Source organism: Triticum aestivum, chromosome 5A, assembly GCF_018294505.1.
Source record: "Triticum aestivum cultivar Chinese Spring chromosome 5A, IWGSC CS RefSeq v2.1, whole genome shotgun sequence".
Lineage (NCBI taxonomy): Eukaryota > Viridiplantae > Streptophyta > Magnoliopsida > Poales > Poaceae > Triticum > Triticum aestivum.
The window spans coordinates 365,399,086-365,415,980 of record NC_057806.1 but is presented as its reverse complement, the minus strand read 5'-3'; the positions used below and the strand labels follow the sequence as shown (position 1 = coordinate 365,415,980).

At 49.8% G+C, this 16,895-nt stretch overlaps 2 protein-coding genes across 2 annotated transcripts; one reads left to right on the top strand and one right to left on the bottom strand.

The window, feature by feature from the left end:
• Nucleotides 1-11,365: 11,365 nt before the first annotated feature.
• On the top strand, nucleotides 11,366-12,010 carry LOC123103395 (uncharacterized). Its single transcript, XM_044524968.1, has 2 exons — nucleotides 11,366-11,606; nucleotides 11,757-12,010. The coding sequence occupies exons 1-2, from the start codon at nucleotides 11,519-11,521 to the stop codon at nucleotides 11,858-11,860; spliced, it is 192 nt and encodes a 63-aa protein (XP_044380903.1). The 5' UTR covers nucleotides 11,366-11,518; the 3' UTR covers nucleotides 11,861-12,010.
• A 95-nt stretch (nucleotides 12,011-12,105) lies between these two features.
• LOC123103394 (glucan endo-1,3-beta-glucosidase 5) lies at nucleotides 12,106-15,499 on the bottom strand. The gene is made up of 2 exons (XM_044524967.1): nucleotides 14,985-15,499; nucleotides 12,106-13,411 (listed from the first exon to the last, which is right to left on the bottom strand). The coding sequence occupies exons 1-2, from the start codon at nucleotides 15,335-15,337 to the stop codon at nucleotides 12,286-12,288; spliced, it is 1,479 nt and encodes a 492-aa protein (XP_044380902.1). The 5' UTR covers nucleotides 15,338-15,499; the 3' UTR covers nucleotides 12,106-12,285.
• Nucleotides 15,500-16,895: the final 1,396 nt, after the last annotated feature.

Sequence of the window (16,895 nt, the reverse complement as noted above, 5' to 3'; positions counted from 1 at the left end):
GCGTCAGCCCTAAAGACCATTCCACTCGTCTGGCCCTTTGCTGTTTGGGGATTAGATATGGTTGGACCGCTGAGGACTGGTAGGAGCGGCTTCACTCACGTGCTTGTAGCAGTCGACAAGTTTACCAAGTGGATTGAAGCCAAGCCTATCAAGAATCTGGAAGCTAGTACTGCCGTCAGCTTCATCAGAGAATTGACGTTCAGATACGGAGTTCCACACAGCATCATCACTGACAATGGATCGAACTTCGATTCAGATGAGTTCAGAGCCTTCTGCGCCTCCCAAGGCACACGAGTCGACTATGCTTCAGTCGCCCATCCCCAGTCGAATGGACAAGCAGAGAGAGCAAATGGCCTGATTCTCAAAGGGTTGAAACCCCGACTGATGCGAGACCTCAAGCATGCAGCGGGCGCCTGGGTTGATGAACTTTCGTTAGTTCTTTGGGGATTGAGGACAACTCCCAATCGGTCGACTGGCCGAACTCCATTCTTCTTGGTCTATGGAGCTGAAGCTGTTCTACCGAGTGACTTGCTTCATAATGCACCACGAGTCGAGCTCTTCTCTGAAGATGAAGCAGAGAAAGCTCGGCAGGACGCAGTCGACCTCCTAGAGGAGGAAAGAGAGATGGCCTTGATCCGGTCGACCATTTATCAGCAAGACTTGCGTCGATTCCACGCCAGAAATGTAGGTCGAGCCTTTCAAGAGGGAGACTTGGTTCTTCGAGTGGATCAGCAGAAACCACACAAGCTCGCTCCTGCTTGGGAAGGCCCCTTCATTGTCACCAAAGTGCTCCACAATGGAGCATACCACCTTTACAATGTCAAGCATAAGAAGGACGAGCCACGGGCTTGGAATGCGGAGTTGCTCCGCCCCTTTTACACTTAAATACTCATTCGAATAAAATGTAATAAGAAATACCTTTGTAATTTGCTTATCAAAGACAAGAGCTTTATAGTCCTCTTAAACGATTGTTGTTGCTTTTATTTGCGTCTGAAATCCCCTAGTGGGTGACTTAGCTGCGAATCTGTTTCGCCTAAGTTTAAAAGAAAATCCTACCGAGTGGTGAGCAAGCCTCCCACTCGGAGGCTTAGCTGCGAATCCGTTTCACCTAAGTTTAAAAAATCCTACCGAGTGGTGAGCAACCCTCCCACTCGGGGGCTTAGCTGCAGTCCAGTACTTGCCTAAGTTTGTAAAACCCTACCGAGTGGTGAGCAAGCCTCCCAATCGGGGGCTTAGCTGCAGTCCAGTACTCGCCTAAGTTTGTAAAATCCTACCGAGTGGTGAGAAAGCCTCCCACTCGGGGGCTTAGCTGCAGTCCAGTACTCGCCTAAGTTTGTAAAACCCTACCGAGTGGTGAGCAAGCCTCCCACTCGGGGGCTTAGCTGCAGTCCAGTACTTGCCCTAAGTTTAAAAATCCTACCGAGGGTGAGAGCCCTCCCACTCAGGGGCTTAGCTGCATTCCAGTACTCGCCTAAGTTTGTAAAATCCTTCCGAGTGGTGAGCAACCCTCTCACTCGGAGGCTTAGCTGCAGTCCAGTACTCGCCTAAGGTTAAAAAATCCTCCCGAGTGGTGAGCAACCCTCCCACTCAGGGGCTTAGCTGCAGTCCAGTACTCGCCTAAGTTTGTAAAATCCTACCGAGTGGTGAGCAACCCTCTCACTCGGAAGCTTAGCTGCAGTCCAGTACTCGCCTAAGGTTAAAAAATCCTACCGAGTGGTGAGCAACCCTCCCACTTGGGGGCTTAACTGTAGTCCAGTACTCGCCTAAGTTTGTAAAATCCTACCGAGTGGTGAGTAACCCTCTCACTCGGAGGCTTAGCTGCAGTCCGGTACTCACCTAAGGTTAAAAAATCCTACCGAGTGGTGAGCAACCCTCCCATTCGGAGGTTTAGCTGCAGTCCAGTACTTGCCTAAGTTTGTAAAATCCTACCGAGTGGTGAGCAACCCTCTCACTCGGAGGCTTAGCTACAGTCCAGTACTCGCCTAAGGTTAAAAAATCCTACCGAGTGGTGAGCAACCCTCCCACTAGGGGGCTTAGCTGCAGTCCAGTACTCGCCTAAGTTTGTAAAATCCTACCGAGTGGTGAGCAACCCTCCCACTCGGAGGCTTAGCTGCGGTCCAATACTCGCCTAAGGTTTATAGTCCGTCCTTATCCGCAAGGACGACGAGGTGCAGGTCGACTACAACCTTCTCCTTTGGAGCTGCGCCACAAATACAACATGCGCTCCATCACCATCCGCAAGGACGATGAGGCGCAGGTCGACTACAACCTTCTCCTTTGGAGCTGCGCCACAAATACAACGTGTGATCCACCCCCATCTGCAAGGACAACGAGGTGCAGGTCAACTGCAACCTTCTCCTTAGGAGCTGCGCCACAAGTACAACGTACGCTCCATCCCTATCTGCAAGGGCGATGAGGTGTAGGTCTACCGTGACCTTCTTCTCCGAGCTACGCCACAAATACAACGTGCGCTCCATCCCTGTCCGCAGGGACGACGAAGCGCAGGTCGATTGAAGTCTCCAATTCAGGGCTACATCTCAAAGAGCAAATTACACGTGAAGGCAAATACAAGCATATTTAGAAATAAACCAAGTTCAGATAGATCCTAAAAGTTCCAGACGACGGATCAAAAGTATTCGAGCGTCAAGCCCGAAGGAGTTTAACGGTTACACAATCACTCGGCATTTCGAGGCAAATAAAGGTGGAGCATAATGTATTTCGGTCACGCGTCAGGAGAAGGACTGGCTGGGTCGCAGAAACTGTCAAGGTCTATGATGTCAGCAATACGGGTGGCAGCTTCAAGGAAAGTGTCCATGAAGGACTGGAAAGTGTGTCTCTTTGTGCTAGCAACCTTGAGTTCCGCCAGCTTGTCTTCTTTGACGTCTTTGCAGTGCACTCGGGCCAGGGACAATACGACATCAGTGCCATAGCGAGCGGATGACTTCTTCCATTCTTGCACTCGGCCGGGGATTTGATTCAGTCGAGCCATCAGGGACTCGAGATCTTGGGATAGTTCCGCCTGAGGCCAGAGTTCAGCATCAACCCGAGTCATCGCCGCTTTCAGGCGGGCAAGATAAGTAACCGCGCTGTCCATGCGAGATTCCAACCGCAGCACATTCATCACAACATCATCCTTGACTGGACAGTTTATGGGGTCAAGACCTGTCTTGACCCGCCCAGTTTCCACTTCAAAGTCTTGACAAAACTCTGCATAGTCAAGTGAATGGTGAGTCGACAATATAATTAGACCTGGCAGTCGACAGAAACAAGTCAGTCAACCATCAGTACCTTCAAGGTTTAAGACTAGCTTTGCAGCAAGTTGGCCCAGATAAGACTCCAACCCGCCCTTCTTAACTTTGAGGCTCTCAAACTCGTCAGTCAGCTTGTCCTTGTCCTTCTTCAGTCGCTCGACCTCCCGATTGGCATCAGAAACAACAATCTTCAGTTTGGAATTCTCTTCTTCTAGCTTGTCGACCGAAGCAAGCTTCTTGTCGGCAAGCGTAGTTTTCTCTCGCGCTTCCTTCTGTGCAGCAGCAAGATCCAGATCCTTCTTCTCCAAAGCCTGCTTCATTTTCTCTAAAGAAATAGCATTCTTCAGACTGGATTGGAGTTGACGGTTTTCACTACGTACATCTGCTCGAGTGGAGTCACTCGGTTCAAAAAAACGGAAAGGAAAAGCGCCAGCAACAGTAAGATAAACAGTTCATGATCGGTTACCTCCCATGGCAGCTACTTCATCGCGAGCAGTCTTGAGATTCTTTTTGGCCAGTTCCAGATCAAGGTTGAGGCTGATTTGTTGCTGGTTCAGCGTAGAGAGTTGAGCACCGAGATCACAAGATTTCTGCGGCCAACACATAAGACTTGTCAGTCGACTGAAATGAAAGACATCACTGCGATAGCTACTCCAAGACTACCATCGAAAAAAAGAAGAGAGGTTCAGATTCTCAGACCACAGTCGACTGCTGATACGTCTCCAACGTATCTATAATTTTTGATTGCTCCATGCTATATTATCTACTGTTTTGGGAAATATTGGGCTTTATTATCCACTTTTATATTACTTTTGGGACTAACCTATTAACCGGAGGCCCAGCCCAGATTTGCTGTTTTATGCCTATTTTAGTGTTTCGAAGAAAAGGAATATCAAACGGAGTCGAAACGGAACGAAATCAACTGGAGAAGTTATTTTTGGAAGGAAACCTACCGGATAGACTTGGACCCTAGGTCAGAAGATGAAGGAGGTGATCACGAGGGTAGGGGTGCGCCCACCCCCCTGGGGCGCGCCCCCTGCCTCGTGGCCCCCCCTTCGGTCCACCAACGTACTCCTTTCACCCATATATACCTACGTATCGTAAAACTTCCAGGGAGCATAATAGATCGGGAGTTCCGCCGCCAGAAGCCTCCGTAGCCACCGAAAGCCAATCTAGACCCGTTCCGGCACCCTGCCGGAGGGGGCAATCCCTCTCCGGTGGCCATCTTTATCATCCCGGTGCTCTCCATGATGAGGAGGGAGTAGTTCTCCCTCGGGGCTGAGGGTATGTACCAGTAGCTATGTGTTTGATCTCTCTCTCTCTCTCTCTCTCTCTCTCTCTCTCGTGTTCTTGAGATGATACGATCTTGATGTATCGCGAGATTTGCTATTATATTTGGATCCTATGATGTTTCTTTCCCCCTCTACTCTCTTGTAATGAATTGAGTTTCCCCTTTGAAGTAACCTTATCGGATTGAGTCTTTAAAGATTTGAGAACACTTGATGTATGTCTTGCCGTGGATATCTGTGGTGACAATGGGATATCACGTGATTCACTTGATGTATGTTTTGGTGATCAACTTGCGGGTTCCGCCCATGAACCTATGCATAGGGGTTGGCACACGTTTTCGTCATGATTCTCCGGTAGAACTTTGGGGCACTCTTTGAGGTCCTTTGTGTTGGTTGAATAGATGAATCTGAGATTGTGTGATGCATATCGTATAATCATACCCACAGATACTTGAGGTGACATTGGAGTATCTAGGTGACATTAGGGTTTTGGTTGATTTGTGTCTTAAGGTGTTATTCTAGTATGAACTCTAGGGCTGTTTGTGACACTTATAGGAATAGCCCAACGGATTGATTAGAAAGAATAACTTTGAGGTGGTTTCATACCCTACCATAATCTCTTCGTTCGTCCTCCGCTATTAGTGACTTTGGAGTGACTCTTTGTTGCATGTTGAGGGATAGTTATGTGATCCAATTATGCTATTATTGTTGAGGGAACTTACACTAGTGAAAGTATGAACCCTAGGCCTTGTTTCCTATCATTGCAATGCCGTTGACGCTCACTTTTACCATTAGTTACCTTGCTGTTTTTGTAATTTCAGATTACAAATACCTTTATCTACCATCCATATTGCACTTCATCTCTTCGCCGAACTGGTGCACCTATACAATTTACCATTGTATTGGGTGTGTTGGGGACACAAGAGACTCTTTGTTATTTGGTTGCAGGGTTGCTTGAGAGAGACCATCTTCATAATGCGCCTCCTACGGATTGATAGACCTTAGGTCATCCACTTGAGGGAAATTTGCTACTGTCCTACAAACCTCTGCACTTGGAGGCCCAACAACGTCTACAAGAAGAAGGTTGTGTAGTAGACATCAACTGCCCGCAGTCAACTATGGTCTTGGGGACTACACCCAGTGGGTGCATTTAGCGTGCCCCCACTGGTTTTAATTCCACTCGGCATGGTCCGCCCAGCGCGAGTTGTAAAAAAGAAAGTTCAGATTCTCAGACCACAGTCGACTGCCCGCGTTCAACTATGGTCTCGGGGACTACACCCAGTGGGTGCACTCAGAGTGCCCCCACTAGTTCAAAGATTCAGCTTGAGTCGACCCAAAGTGATTTATACAATTTCAAAACAGCCACACCCCAGTGGGTGATCAGACAAGAAATATGACCAACTAACTTGGACATTGGTTTGTAGAGCAGCTCCAGCGTTGAAGGCCACCTGGCTGGCCTCATGCACCACTTTCATTTGCCCCATCACAAGATTTAACTGAAGAAGAGCTTCCTTGGCAGCAGTCGATGGGTCGTCCAGAGTCTGATACGCAGTAAAAAGCGATGCTGGCAGAGCAGTCGAAGCAGCTGCAGGATTTGAAGCGTGGAGTTGTATTGGTGCAGCAGAAGTCTGAGCAGCTGGTCCTGATGGACAACCAATCGATAGCGGGACAACGAAGGTGACGTTGGTTCGAGCCGGATATATCGATTGCTCGACTGCCGCCCCAGGCGTCACGGTCGACTGAAGAACCTGGACCTCAGGCGCTTTCCCGCCCAGTTCCTTGTCTTTCCTCCTCCTCCCCCTCAGCGATACATCTTCTTCATCATCCGGGAGCACAACAACGTCCCATGGAACTGCAATAAACAGAGAAAGTCGTACGGATAGCTGACAAACAATCCAGTCGTCCAAATAAATTCGAATCGGGCAGACTTACTGGCTTTGGAGGTAGCTGCGTCGTCGGTTTCCTCGTCGATCGGATTCTTGTCAATGTCTATGTCAGTCACAGCTGAGGTCGGGCTGTAAAGGTTCATCATCCACTCGGTTAGAACAAAAAATTTGGTCGGAACAAGAAAATACAGGAAGAACATTTACCCAGAAGCAACAGGAACGTCCATCTTGATTCTAGGCAAGGTCTTCCGAGCCTTCGAAGGATTGACCTTGGGCTACTTGGCGACCTTCTCAGCCAATTTTGGAGTCGGAGACCGAGCGCGTTTTTGAGATGGAGCACTCGATGCCACAACTTTACCACGCCTGCCCATGGGGTCATGGTGCTGCTTGGATCGATGTTCAGAACGAGGCGGTGAGTCAGCTACTTCCTCCTCGCCCGACTCATCGCTCTCATCTTCATCATCGTCGGCTGGTGACTCCCACTCGACGCTCTCCTCCGCACTGTCCTCGCCCTCTTGGTCTTGCTCCAGAGCTTGTTCACCATTGGGCATTGAATACATCTCCGTGTAAATCTACAAGACAAGGAGCCGACTATAAGTCAGTCGGACAAACAGCCGAAAAACACATCTAAAAGCTCAGTTGAAATGGCCAAACCTTGTCTGGTTGGTTTCTGTCGCTGAAAGGGTTGACTCTCCTGGTGCCCCTGGGGTTGTCCTTGTTCCCGGTGATACCCCTCAACCACTCGGCCACTATTTTGGCCTCCACCTCCTCCGGATGAACCCGAGTGGTATCACCAGCCCCGGAGTACATCCACATGGAGTGGTCACGAGCTTGGAGTGGTTGGATGCGCCGACTAAGGAACACCTCTAGTAGATCCATGCCAGTGACACCTTGGTTGATCAACTGAACCACTCTCTCAACGAGCATGCCTGTCTCCGCCTTCTCCGCGGCAGTCACTTTCAACGAAGATGGAGGTTGAACACGATCAAAAGAGAAAGGGGGAAGTCCAGTCGACTGGCCTGGCGTCACGATGTCCTGGCAGTAGAACCAGGTCGACTGCCAGCCCCTGACCGACTCCGGAAGAGTCATCGAGGGAAAAGAACTTCTTTTCCTCTTCTGAATACCCAGACCCCCACACATCTGGATAACATGGATTTTCTCGTCGTTCGAGTTTGCTATCTTCACTGTTTGGGAGCGGATGGTAAAGATGTGCTTGAAAAGACCCCAGTGCGGTCGACACCCCAGGAAATTCTCGCACATGGATACGAACGCGGCAAGATACGTGATGGTGTTGGGAGTAAAATGATGGAGTTGGGCCCCAAAGAAATTCAAGAAACCCCGAAAGAAGGGGTGTGGAGGAAGCGAGAAGCCGCGGTCGACATGGGTGGCGAGCAGAACGCACTCACCCGGTCGCGGTTGCGGTTCCGTTTCCCCCTCTGGCAGCCGCACAGACTCGTGGACGATCAGCCCTAACTCGACCATATCGTCCAAGTCCTCCTGTTGAAGCGAAGATCGGATCCAATCTCCCTGGATCCAACCCGACGGCAGCCCCGAGCGCGATAAAGACCCCCGATTCGTCTTCCTGCTTTTCGTTGCCCCCGTCGCCTTCTTCGCGTGTTCCAGCGCCGCCGTTCTCTCCTTCCCCATGGCGGCGGAGCGGTGGCATCGAGAGTGGAGAAGCCGGATGGGGTGAAGGAGCAAGAGGAAGAAGAAGGAGAATGGGCACACACAGTGCGGACGCCTCGGTCTCGCCGCTTTTAAAGGCCCACTTCCGAGTGGCTGACGAGTGGGTCCGGGCGATCCTGTCAAATCTCTCAAACAGTCACGCACGGGATGCGTGGCGAAAAAGGTGGCGCGGAAATCGAAACGCCCTGTCTATCCACTCCGCTTACCACGGCACGTTCCGTCTGGCGCGCTCCTACCGAAATTTTGAATCCCGCAAAATCCGGGATCCTCGGCAACTGATTACGCCAAAGATTTTGCATCAAAGATGACACTCGACAAGCGACGTTATAAAAACCAATCGGTAATTGCTGAATTGATCAAGGCGGCTGAAACGAAGCCGAAAGTTCCAACACTGGCCTCCATTCAGAGATGAATTCTTGAGAAAGGCAAGAGTCAAGGCAAGATCAACTTCAACCTTCTTTTCACTCGGACCTCAATCCATTCGGGGGCTAATGATGAGGACATAGACCTGGGGTAGGATAATAGGCCTGACCTATACGTCCTACCTAAGGTCCTTGTCTTAGAAGCAAAGAAGTTCAAGAGTAAACAAGGTGGACCCAATAAAGGCGTCGAGTGCAATCCACACGACCCACCATTCACTCGGAGACTACTTCTTCTTCGAGTCACTCGACTATTCAACCACTCGACCATGTAAAAGACCACTCGACGTACAAGAAGACCTAAAGCCGTTCTGCACAGAAACGGTCGGGCATTTACTCGTATATTTAATAATCATTTGTAGCACTTTATTACAGACGTTACCTGTAACGATCTCTCTTTATGAACATTGAACCCTGTGTAACGGAGGGGAGTTGGGGTCCTGGCGCACTCTATATAAGCCACCCCTCTCCTCTAGGACAAGGGTTCGCACCCCCTGTAACTCACACACATATAATCCAGTCGACCGCCTCCGGGCTCCGAGACGTAGGGCAGTTACTTCCTCCGAGAAGGGCCTGAACTCGTAAAACTCGCGTGTACAACTCCTTCATAGCTAGGATCTTGCCTCTACATTCCTACCCCCCCCCCCCATTCTACTGTCAGACTTAGAACCACGACAATGCCCGCGCTTTGGTCGTAGTTTTGGCCGTCGATCGGAGGTTTGGCCGTCGCCGTCTTTGTCGGTCGCAAAGGGGAGACGACCGCCGACGACGTACCACGGCGGCCTCGGCAGCTTCCGACGAGAGCTCCAGAGCGGCTAGTAGCCGGCCAGCAACCACCCCTGCTGCGTCGAGGTGATCATCGCGGCCTCTTCGCCACCACGACCGCAAGGTGCTCGGCATTTTGCCCACAAAGGTATGGACAGTGGAGACGAGTTTTTCTTCCATCACTTCCTTTGTTCATTGGATGATTCATCGTCGGATGATGAAGATCTTGTGGTGGCTGCACTGGTCGTTCACGACCACATTCAACGGCAGCTTCCTCGGTACAGGGGGTCAGTCCCTGGTCGTGCTCCCAACCTGAACCGCAACAGGGAGAGAGGCCACGCCCTACTCTATGCCGATTACTTTGCCAACACCCCGCTCTTCAAGCCGGATAAATTCCGTCGCCGTTTTCGAATGGCAAGGCATGTGTTCAATCGTATCCGAGAGGGAGTGGTTGCTCATGACCCATACTTCGAGTGCAAGACAGATGCCCTTGGCAAGCTTGGATTCTCCTCTTACCAGAAATGCACCGCGGCCATCCGCATGCTTGCATATGGAATTCCAGGCGATCTGGTGGATGGGTATGTGCATATGAGTGAGATAACATGTCTGATGTTAATGTACAAGTTTTGCCAGGTTGTGATCGAGGTGTTTGGCCCAGAGTACTTGAGGCAGCCAACTGCCACTGATACAAAGAGATTGTTGGCGGCCAATGCAGCTAGAGGCTTTCCAGGCATGCTTGGCAGCATAGATTGTATGCACTGGGAGTGGAAGAACTGTCCATTTGCTTGGCAGGGCCAGTACAAGGGGCATGTCAACGGGTGCACTGTCATATTAGAAGCGGTGGCATCGCAGGATCTTTGGATATGGCATTCTTTCTTCGGCATGGCAGGTTCTCACAATGATATCAACGTGCTGCAGTGTTCTCCAGTCTTCGCGAGGCTTGCAGAAGGCCAGTCCCCACCTGCATACCTCTCTTTCTCTTTTGAGTTTTTCTGGTCGCGCAAGATCTTTGGTCTTCCCCCGATGAAACTATGCGACTACCTGCGCTGTCACACGGCTCCATTTATCGAAGAAAGGGATAACTGCCATTAAGGCAATGAAATTGACGAGGAAGAGTCAGGAGTTTGGCTGCGCCAAAGCAGAGGAACGGAGGGAAGCACAACTTTGAGATCAACGGCCACCAGTACAACAAGGGATACTATCTAGCAGATGGTATATATCCTCAGTGGTCAACTTTTGTGAAAACAATCTCGAAACCCCAAGGTGAGAAGAGAAAGAGATTTGCCCAAATGTAAGAAAGTGTTAGAAAGGATGTGGAACGTGTTTTTGGTGTGCTTCAATCCCGGTGGGGTATCGTTCGAAACCCTGCACTGTCATGGGATGAAAGGAAGCTTTGGGATGTGATGACTGCTTGTGTGATCATGCACAACATAATCGTCGAGGACGAGTGTGATGAGAGTATCTTCGACCAAGGATTTGATTATTAAGGTGAAAATATTGAGCCACTGCACCAAGACCCGGCCACATTTGAACAGTTTGCCCAATTCCACCGTGAGATGCGTGATTGGCACACTCATTTGATTCTTCAAAATGACTTGTTTCAAAATGACTTGGTTGCGCACATGTGGGATCACATTGACAACCAATAGATATATTGGTCCATTTTATGTTCAGTCGGGACAATTTTGATTTGGTTGTAAAACTATTATAATTTTCACACAAATATTTAGATTGTAAAACTAGTTTTAATGAAAATATGAACATTTTTAACTCTGACGGACAGAATGGAACAAAGGGATGACACGACCCCATCACCCTACCCAAATGGATAGAATTCGAACAAAACAGACGTCCATTTGGGGTCGCGCGATGAAGTTGGCCTAAGGCAGGTTCGAGGAGACCGTTTGGTCATGATATTACATCAGAATCAGCCGCCCGGAGCCTGACTGTACATGCTCTTAGACAACATGACTAGTCGACCCGGGGTCCACATGTGCTGCGATGTCAAGTCCAACATATACACTGCGGCAGTCGGCATATCAGTCGGTCCAAGTCAAGCAAAGCGGCTGGGCGGCATCTTATCACAAGTCGAGCCAGGCCATACACGGACGCATATATACTTACCACCACATCTCCTTGCGTTGCAAACACGTAGATCTCCCCTGAAAGCTCTGAACCGTGAAGCATATCAAGAGGGGAACACAGCAAACAAAACAGGAGGCATGAGGAGGAACACTCTCCTTGCCCTGGCGTCCTGGCTCATGCTGCTTCTGCTTGCGCTCTTCATCACAACCACCACTGCTTCACTGCGTAAGTCATGAGTTCAGGGTTCAGCTCTTCCCTCCTTTTTCTTTTCGACCTTGGTTAGTTAGACAGTCATGTCGTTGGCATGCTCACATCATCTTCATGGCTTCTTCTCTTTTTTGGCTGAGCTTCACCTTGCGCTCCGTTTCGTTTCAGCGTGCCAGTGCTGCTGGATCGTGGAGCATCCGACGAGGACCTGCGGCCACGCCTGCTGCGGCGACAACTGCTGCCCGCCCGCTCCACCGCCGTCGGCACGCTGAAAAAGGATGCCCAGGCTTGTTCATCGGAAGTAAAAATAAAAATAAAAATAATCCAGAGGGAATGATGTTGTACTCATACTTACCTGCTCTTCTGTGAGCATGTAATGGTCTCTATAACTTTCCAGCAATAAACATCCCTTGGCTCCTTCAGACTGACTACTTCATTCAGGTGCTACATCAAATCAAAACTACTCACCACTTGTCCTCTAATCTAAACTAGTGCAGCAAGTATTACTACTGGCAGATAGAAATTTAAACAATAAATTAATCTCCATATATGACTAAAATTGTCTTCTTCGCTAATCTTACGATAATCTAGGGCTCATAATCTAGGATTCATATCTAGTCATCTAGAAGTCAAGCGTACAAGCTAGTAGTATTTCACAAAGGCACGCCTATCATGCCCCAATAGATCATTTCAACCATCAGGCAGAGCTCATCATCCTAAGGTACATGAACAACCACAAAGCGAAAATCGACACCCCACAGAAGACCCCACAGCAATTGCCACAAGAGGCAACCGCAGAGCTCTTGCTATCATCGATGCCAACAAGAAAGCGGCATTCACCCATAGATGGATCAAGGAAAGTTATCAGCCCATGCCCATCAAAATCACAGCTCTTGGCATCCTGCTTCTGCATCTGGTAGTAGCTGTTGAAAGCAAAGGAGACGTTGCCCTTCTCCCCGATGCCGTTGCACGACCCTCCGTAGTAGAGGGTGGTGCAATCCGCCATGTCGCAAGCAAGCTTCAGGTGAGTTGACGCGTTGTCGAGGCTCTGAGCCGGGTTCGCGACGCACCACCGCGACGGAAGATAGGGCACCTCTTTAGCATTCTTCAGCACCGGGTTGCCTAACCCAAGGTTTAACGGGTACTTGGCCTGCCCATCAAACGAGAAGATCCCCCAGTGTCGCTCAAAGTTTCCAGGTAGGGTACTCTTCTGCTCCTCATCAAGAAGGCCAAAAAGATAGACATCAGCTGGGGGTACACCAGGGCGGAGGGGAGTCCCTTTGTTGCTCATGATACGGTTGATGAGCCCTTGGTTGAATGCCCTTGCTGCAGTCAAGTTTGCACTTGGTGCTCCCTGAGTCGGCCAACCCACCTCACCAATTGCAATGGGTAGTTGCCCGTAGCCGAGTTTACCCAGAGCAGAAATCAACGTGTCGAAATTGCCGTCGAAAGCATTGTAGTACACGTTGGAGCCATCTACAAGTGGATGAGTTGATCCCTCAAAGAAGGCATAATCTTCTGGGAAGTCGGAATTCTGGTAAAGACTGAGGAATGGGTAGATATTGACCACGAACGGAGCTCCATTTGAACTGAGATAAGCGGCGAGCTGGGTCATTATCTGGGTCAATTCAGTCCTGAACACTCCTTGCGACGGAACGGCGCCCTCATATGCGTCGGCGTTGCACGGGACTACTAGCTTCACGTAGCTAGCAAGATTAGCCTTCACCAGTGATTGCTGAATGTTTGCCATTGCTGGAATAACGTATGACAGAAATTGACCCTGGTAGCTTGTCAGAAATGGCTCATTTCCCACAGCAATATACCTGTATCAAATTTGTAAATTATTAATTGTCGACGCAGTCAACAAGTATGGAATAGTAAAAAACCGAATAGTCATGTGTCCATAAATGGATAAAAGGATAAATGATGTCACCCAGGACTACAAAGATCTTATTCACTATTGTACATGAAATTTGGCAAATTAAAACACAGAGACTATCACACATGCAAGTTTTTATCTACGACACCATCATAACTTAGCGCAACATTATTGTAACCTAAATTAGCAAATCTTCTGAATCCAAATCCGTGATCAGTGAAAAACAAAGAGTATCCAATGACAGAAATAATTGGACAATCTAAATTACTTGAAGGCACTCAAGTAGAATTTCTGATAATTTTTTCGATGTTGCCATGCTAGCAGCAGACAGGGATTATTAACAGAAAGCTGAGTACAATTGTTCCCGGGATTACATAGCCTAAAGCAGAATTTGATCACAGTGTGGTATTGCACTTGTTCATTTAATCTTTCAATGTAATGTACTCCCTCTGTCCCATAATGTAAGACGCTTTTTGACACTATACTGGTGTGAAAAAACATCCTACATTATGGGACGGAGGGAGTACAAAGTAAGGATAGTCTTCAAATAGGATAATGACGATTAGCAAGCATGTCATCAGACTAAATCTAGGGCTCACATCAACCCCGGCGACTTAAAAAGATATCCATGACATATTTTTGACTACTCATATATGGGTATACCCTTCCACACACATATAGAATCCACCTTGACTGAGTATGGAGTTACCATTTGTATTTGAAAGGTACTTCCAAGTTCCAACAACATACCCACCCTCATCTTTAAATATAGAATATCTTATCTGATTTTGAAACTTTGATAGATTTAAATATAGAATATCTTATCTGTGATACTGACTCATAGTTTACAGCTGATGTTTATTAGTATCAAATATGCAATACTCATGGCAGGTGATTCAGCGCACCTAAAGTAATCATTTGGGTTGGAACAAGTAGGCTATGGGTATAGCCTTAGTAATGACTTAAAGTCCAAACGTACATTATAATCAATCAAGAAAAACAACAGATTTTGCCGTTAATGTACCCTAAAGCAAATATTTCAGGAACAAAAGAGAGTACTACATTTTCAAGAGAAGCCTCTACAAATTACAAATGAAGAGAATGCCTACTTATTATTGGAAAGAAATGACTTACTTATCAAGTTATCCACGAAAACAATGAACTGAGCATTGACAAGTAGAAACAAATATATAATGCCGGGCATCAAATTGCAGATTGAAGCAATATATTTGCTAAAAGCAAGAACAACACATCAGCATTTCAATTGAACTAAGCAGCTCCTGAGCAAATGCGAACAAATTAAATCAAGTCGGCACCAGATTCCCTTTTCCACTCGAGCTACATACAGATACCACGACCCCATTTCTCCAACAGAAAGAATAACCTCAAATAATGAATTCTACATTTCCCTCTCAAGTAACAGGAATCCCGAAATAATAATCATCACTGATGCTAAAATGCTTCACGGCGAGAGATCTCAAGAAAAATCGCCAAGCCAAGCGCCGGGACTCACTCACCGGATGTCGACGCCGCCGCCGCGGCCGACGTAGCGCGAGACGTTCTGCGCGACCCAGGCGTCGGCGGCCGCCGGCGACCCCGCGATGCCGGCGAGCTCGCCGTTGGTGAGGCCGACCATGACCTCGATGCCGCTGCGCGCGAGCGCGCGCAGCACGCCGGCGTCGGCGTCGAAGAGCTTGACCTTCCCGATCCGGTTCGCGCGCAGGAGGTCCACCACCACCGCCGGCGGCGCGCGGTGCGACGACAGGGTGCCCCAGTTGACCCCCACGGCCGCGTCGGCCGCCAGCAGCCGCCGCTCCCGCGCGCACGACAGCGCCAGGACGACGGCCAGGAGCGCCGCCCAGGCGGTCATCGCGGGGCCTGGATCCGCGGGGTGGCAAGCTGCCCGCGAGTGGTTTCTTGGATGTTGTGAGCTCCGCGGCGGGATTTGGGAGTTGGTGGTGGTTGAGAGGAGGACGAAGATAGTGGGAGTGAGCTGAAGCTCTGGGGTCTGGGGCTGGCTAGTGTGAGGTTGAAGCTTCGAGAGTGGAAAAGGTGGGTGAAATCTGAAAGGACCAGAGAAGGGCAAATAGGTCAATATACAACATTGTCAGGTAAATAGTGCGAGCGTGGCAGGGTTGACATAGGCCTACAGAGCCGTTGGATCAGGAAGATCGAGGACTCGGGTTTAGGCCAGCCGCGCCCCAACAGCCCAGGCCTTTTTTTTGCCGTTGGTGTCTAAAAAAATAGGCCAGTCATGTTTTCAAGAGCACGTTTTTGGCCGGTTTGAATCGAAACTAGTGTTGGTGAACCCAAACCGAACCCGATACGCTGGGGGCGCCGGGAAAAGCGGTTTTGACGTGAACGGGGATAGGTCAGCCGAGTCAGCGAGACGCCGCTTCGTTGTCCTCATCGCCTCAGTTCCCGCGGGAATCAATGCCAAGGATGCCGCGTTGCCGCGCCGGTCAGCCTCCATTGTTGCCTCACGGGCGGCGCAGTGAAGACGCTATCGACGCGCGTTCCGCCCACTCCCGCCACGCGTCGCCCGACATGCAGGCTCTCACCGCCTCGCTTCGGCTATAAAAGTTGGCCTCCCCGTCGGTGAACGCCACAACCACGACAACTCGCCTCGTCTCACCACAGAAGCACACCCCCCCTCCCTCTTTCCGCCGACGAGCAATGACTGAGTGGTACCCCGGCGACGCCGCGGCGGCGAACGGCTTCGGCCGGCGCCATCTCCACGAGGACGAGGCGCGCCTCCTCTCCAAGGCCGACCATCCGGCTCCCCCGAACATGCGTGTGCCGGGGGCGTGGAAGTTGAGCGCCGGCTGCGTCCCGGTGCCACCGGTGCCCGAAGGGGCTGCACGGCGGGTCGAGATCGCCCGCATCCGCTCGTCGCTGACGGAGGAGCAGCGGAACGAGCCGAGGTACGCCGCCGACAGACACACACCGTGGACGATGTATTTCAAGCGCCGCCGTGAAGACCAGACCGCCTCAGTGGCGCCGAGTGCATGAAGCTCATTTGTGATGTCAGTGCGGTGATCAAACGTCAGCTGAACATTCTCATTGGCATTTCTCTTGAAGCGGTTGAAGAGGTTGTGAAGAACACTGATCCTTAAGTCTCTCTAGGTTGAGACACCTTCGTTGACCTTGGAGAGCCAGTCCCAGACTAGCTTCGCAGTTTTCACAGCACTCACACGACCATACTGTCCTTTGGTCAGATGACCACAGATGATGTTTTTGGCAGTAGAATCCAGTTGAATGAACTTCTTGACATCAGCAGGGATGACACCTTCACCGGCCTTGGGGCCGTTCTTGACGACATACCAGAGGTCGACATCAATGGCTTCAAGATGCATGTGCATCTTATTCTTGCAATAGGGGTAATCAGTGCCATCGAAGACAGGGCACGCATCGGAGACTTTGATTAT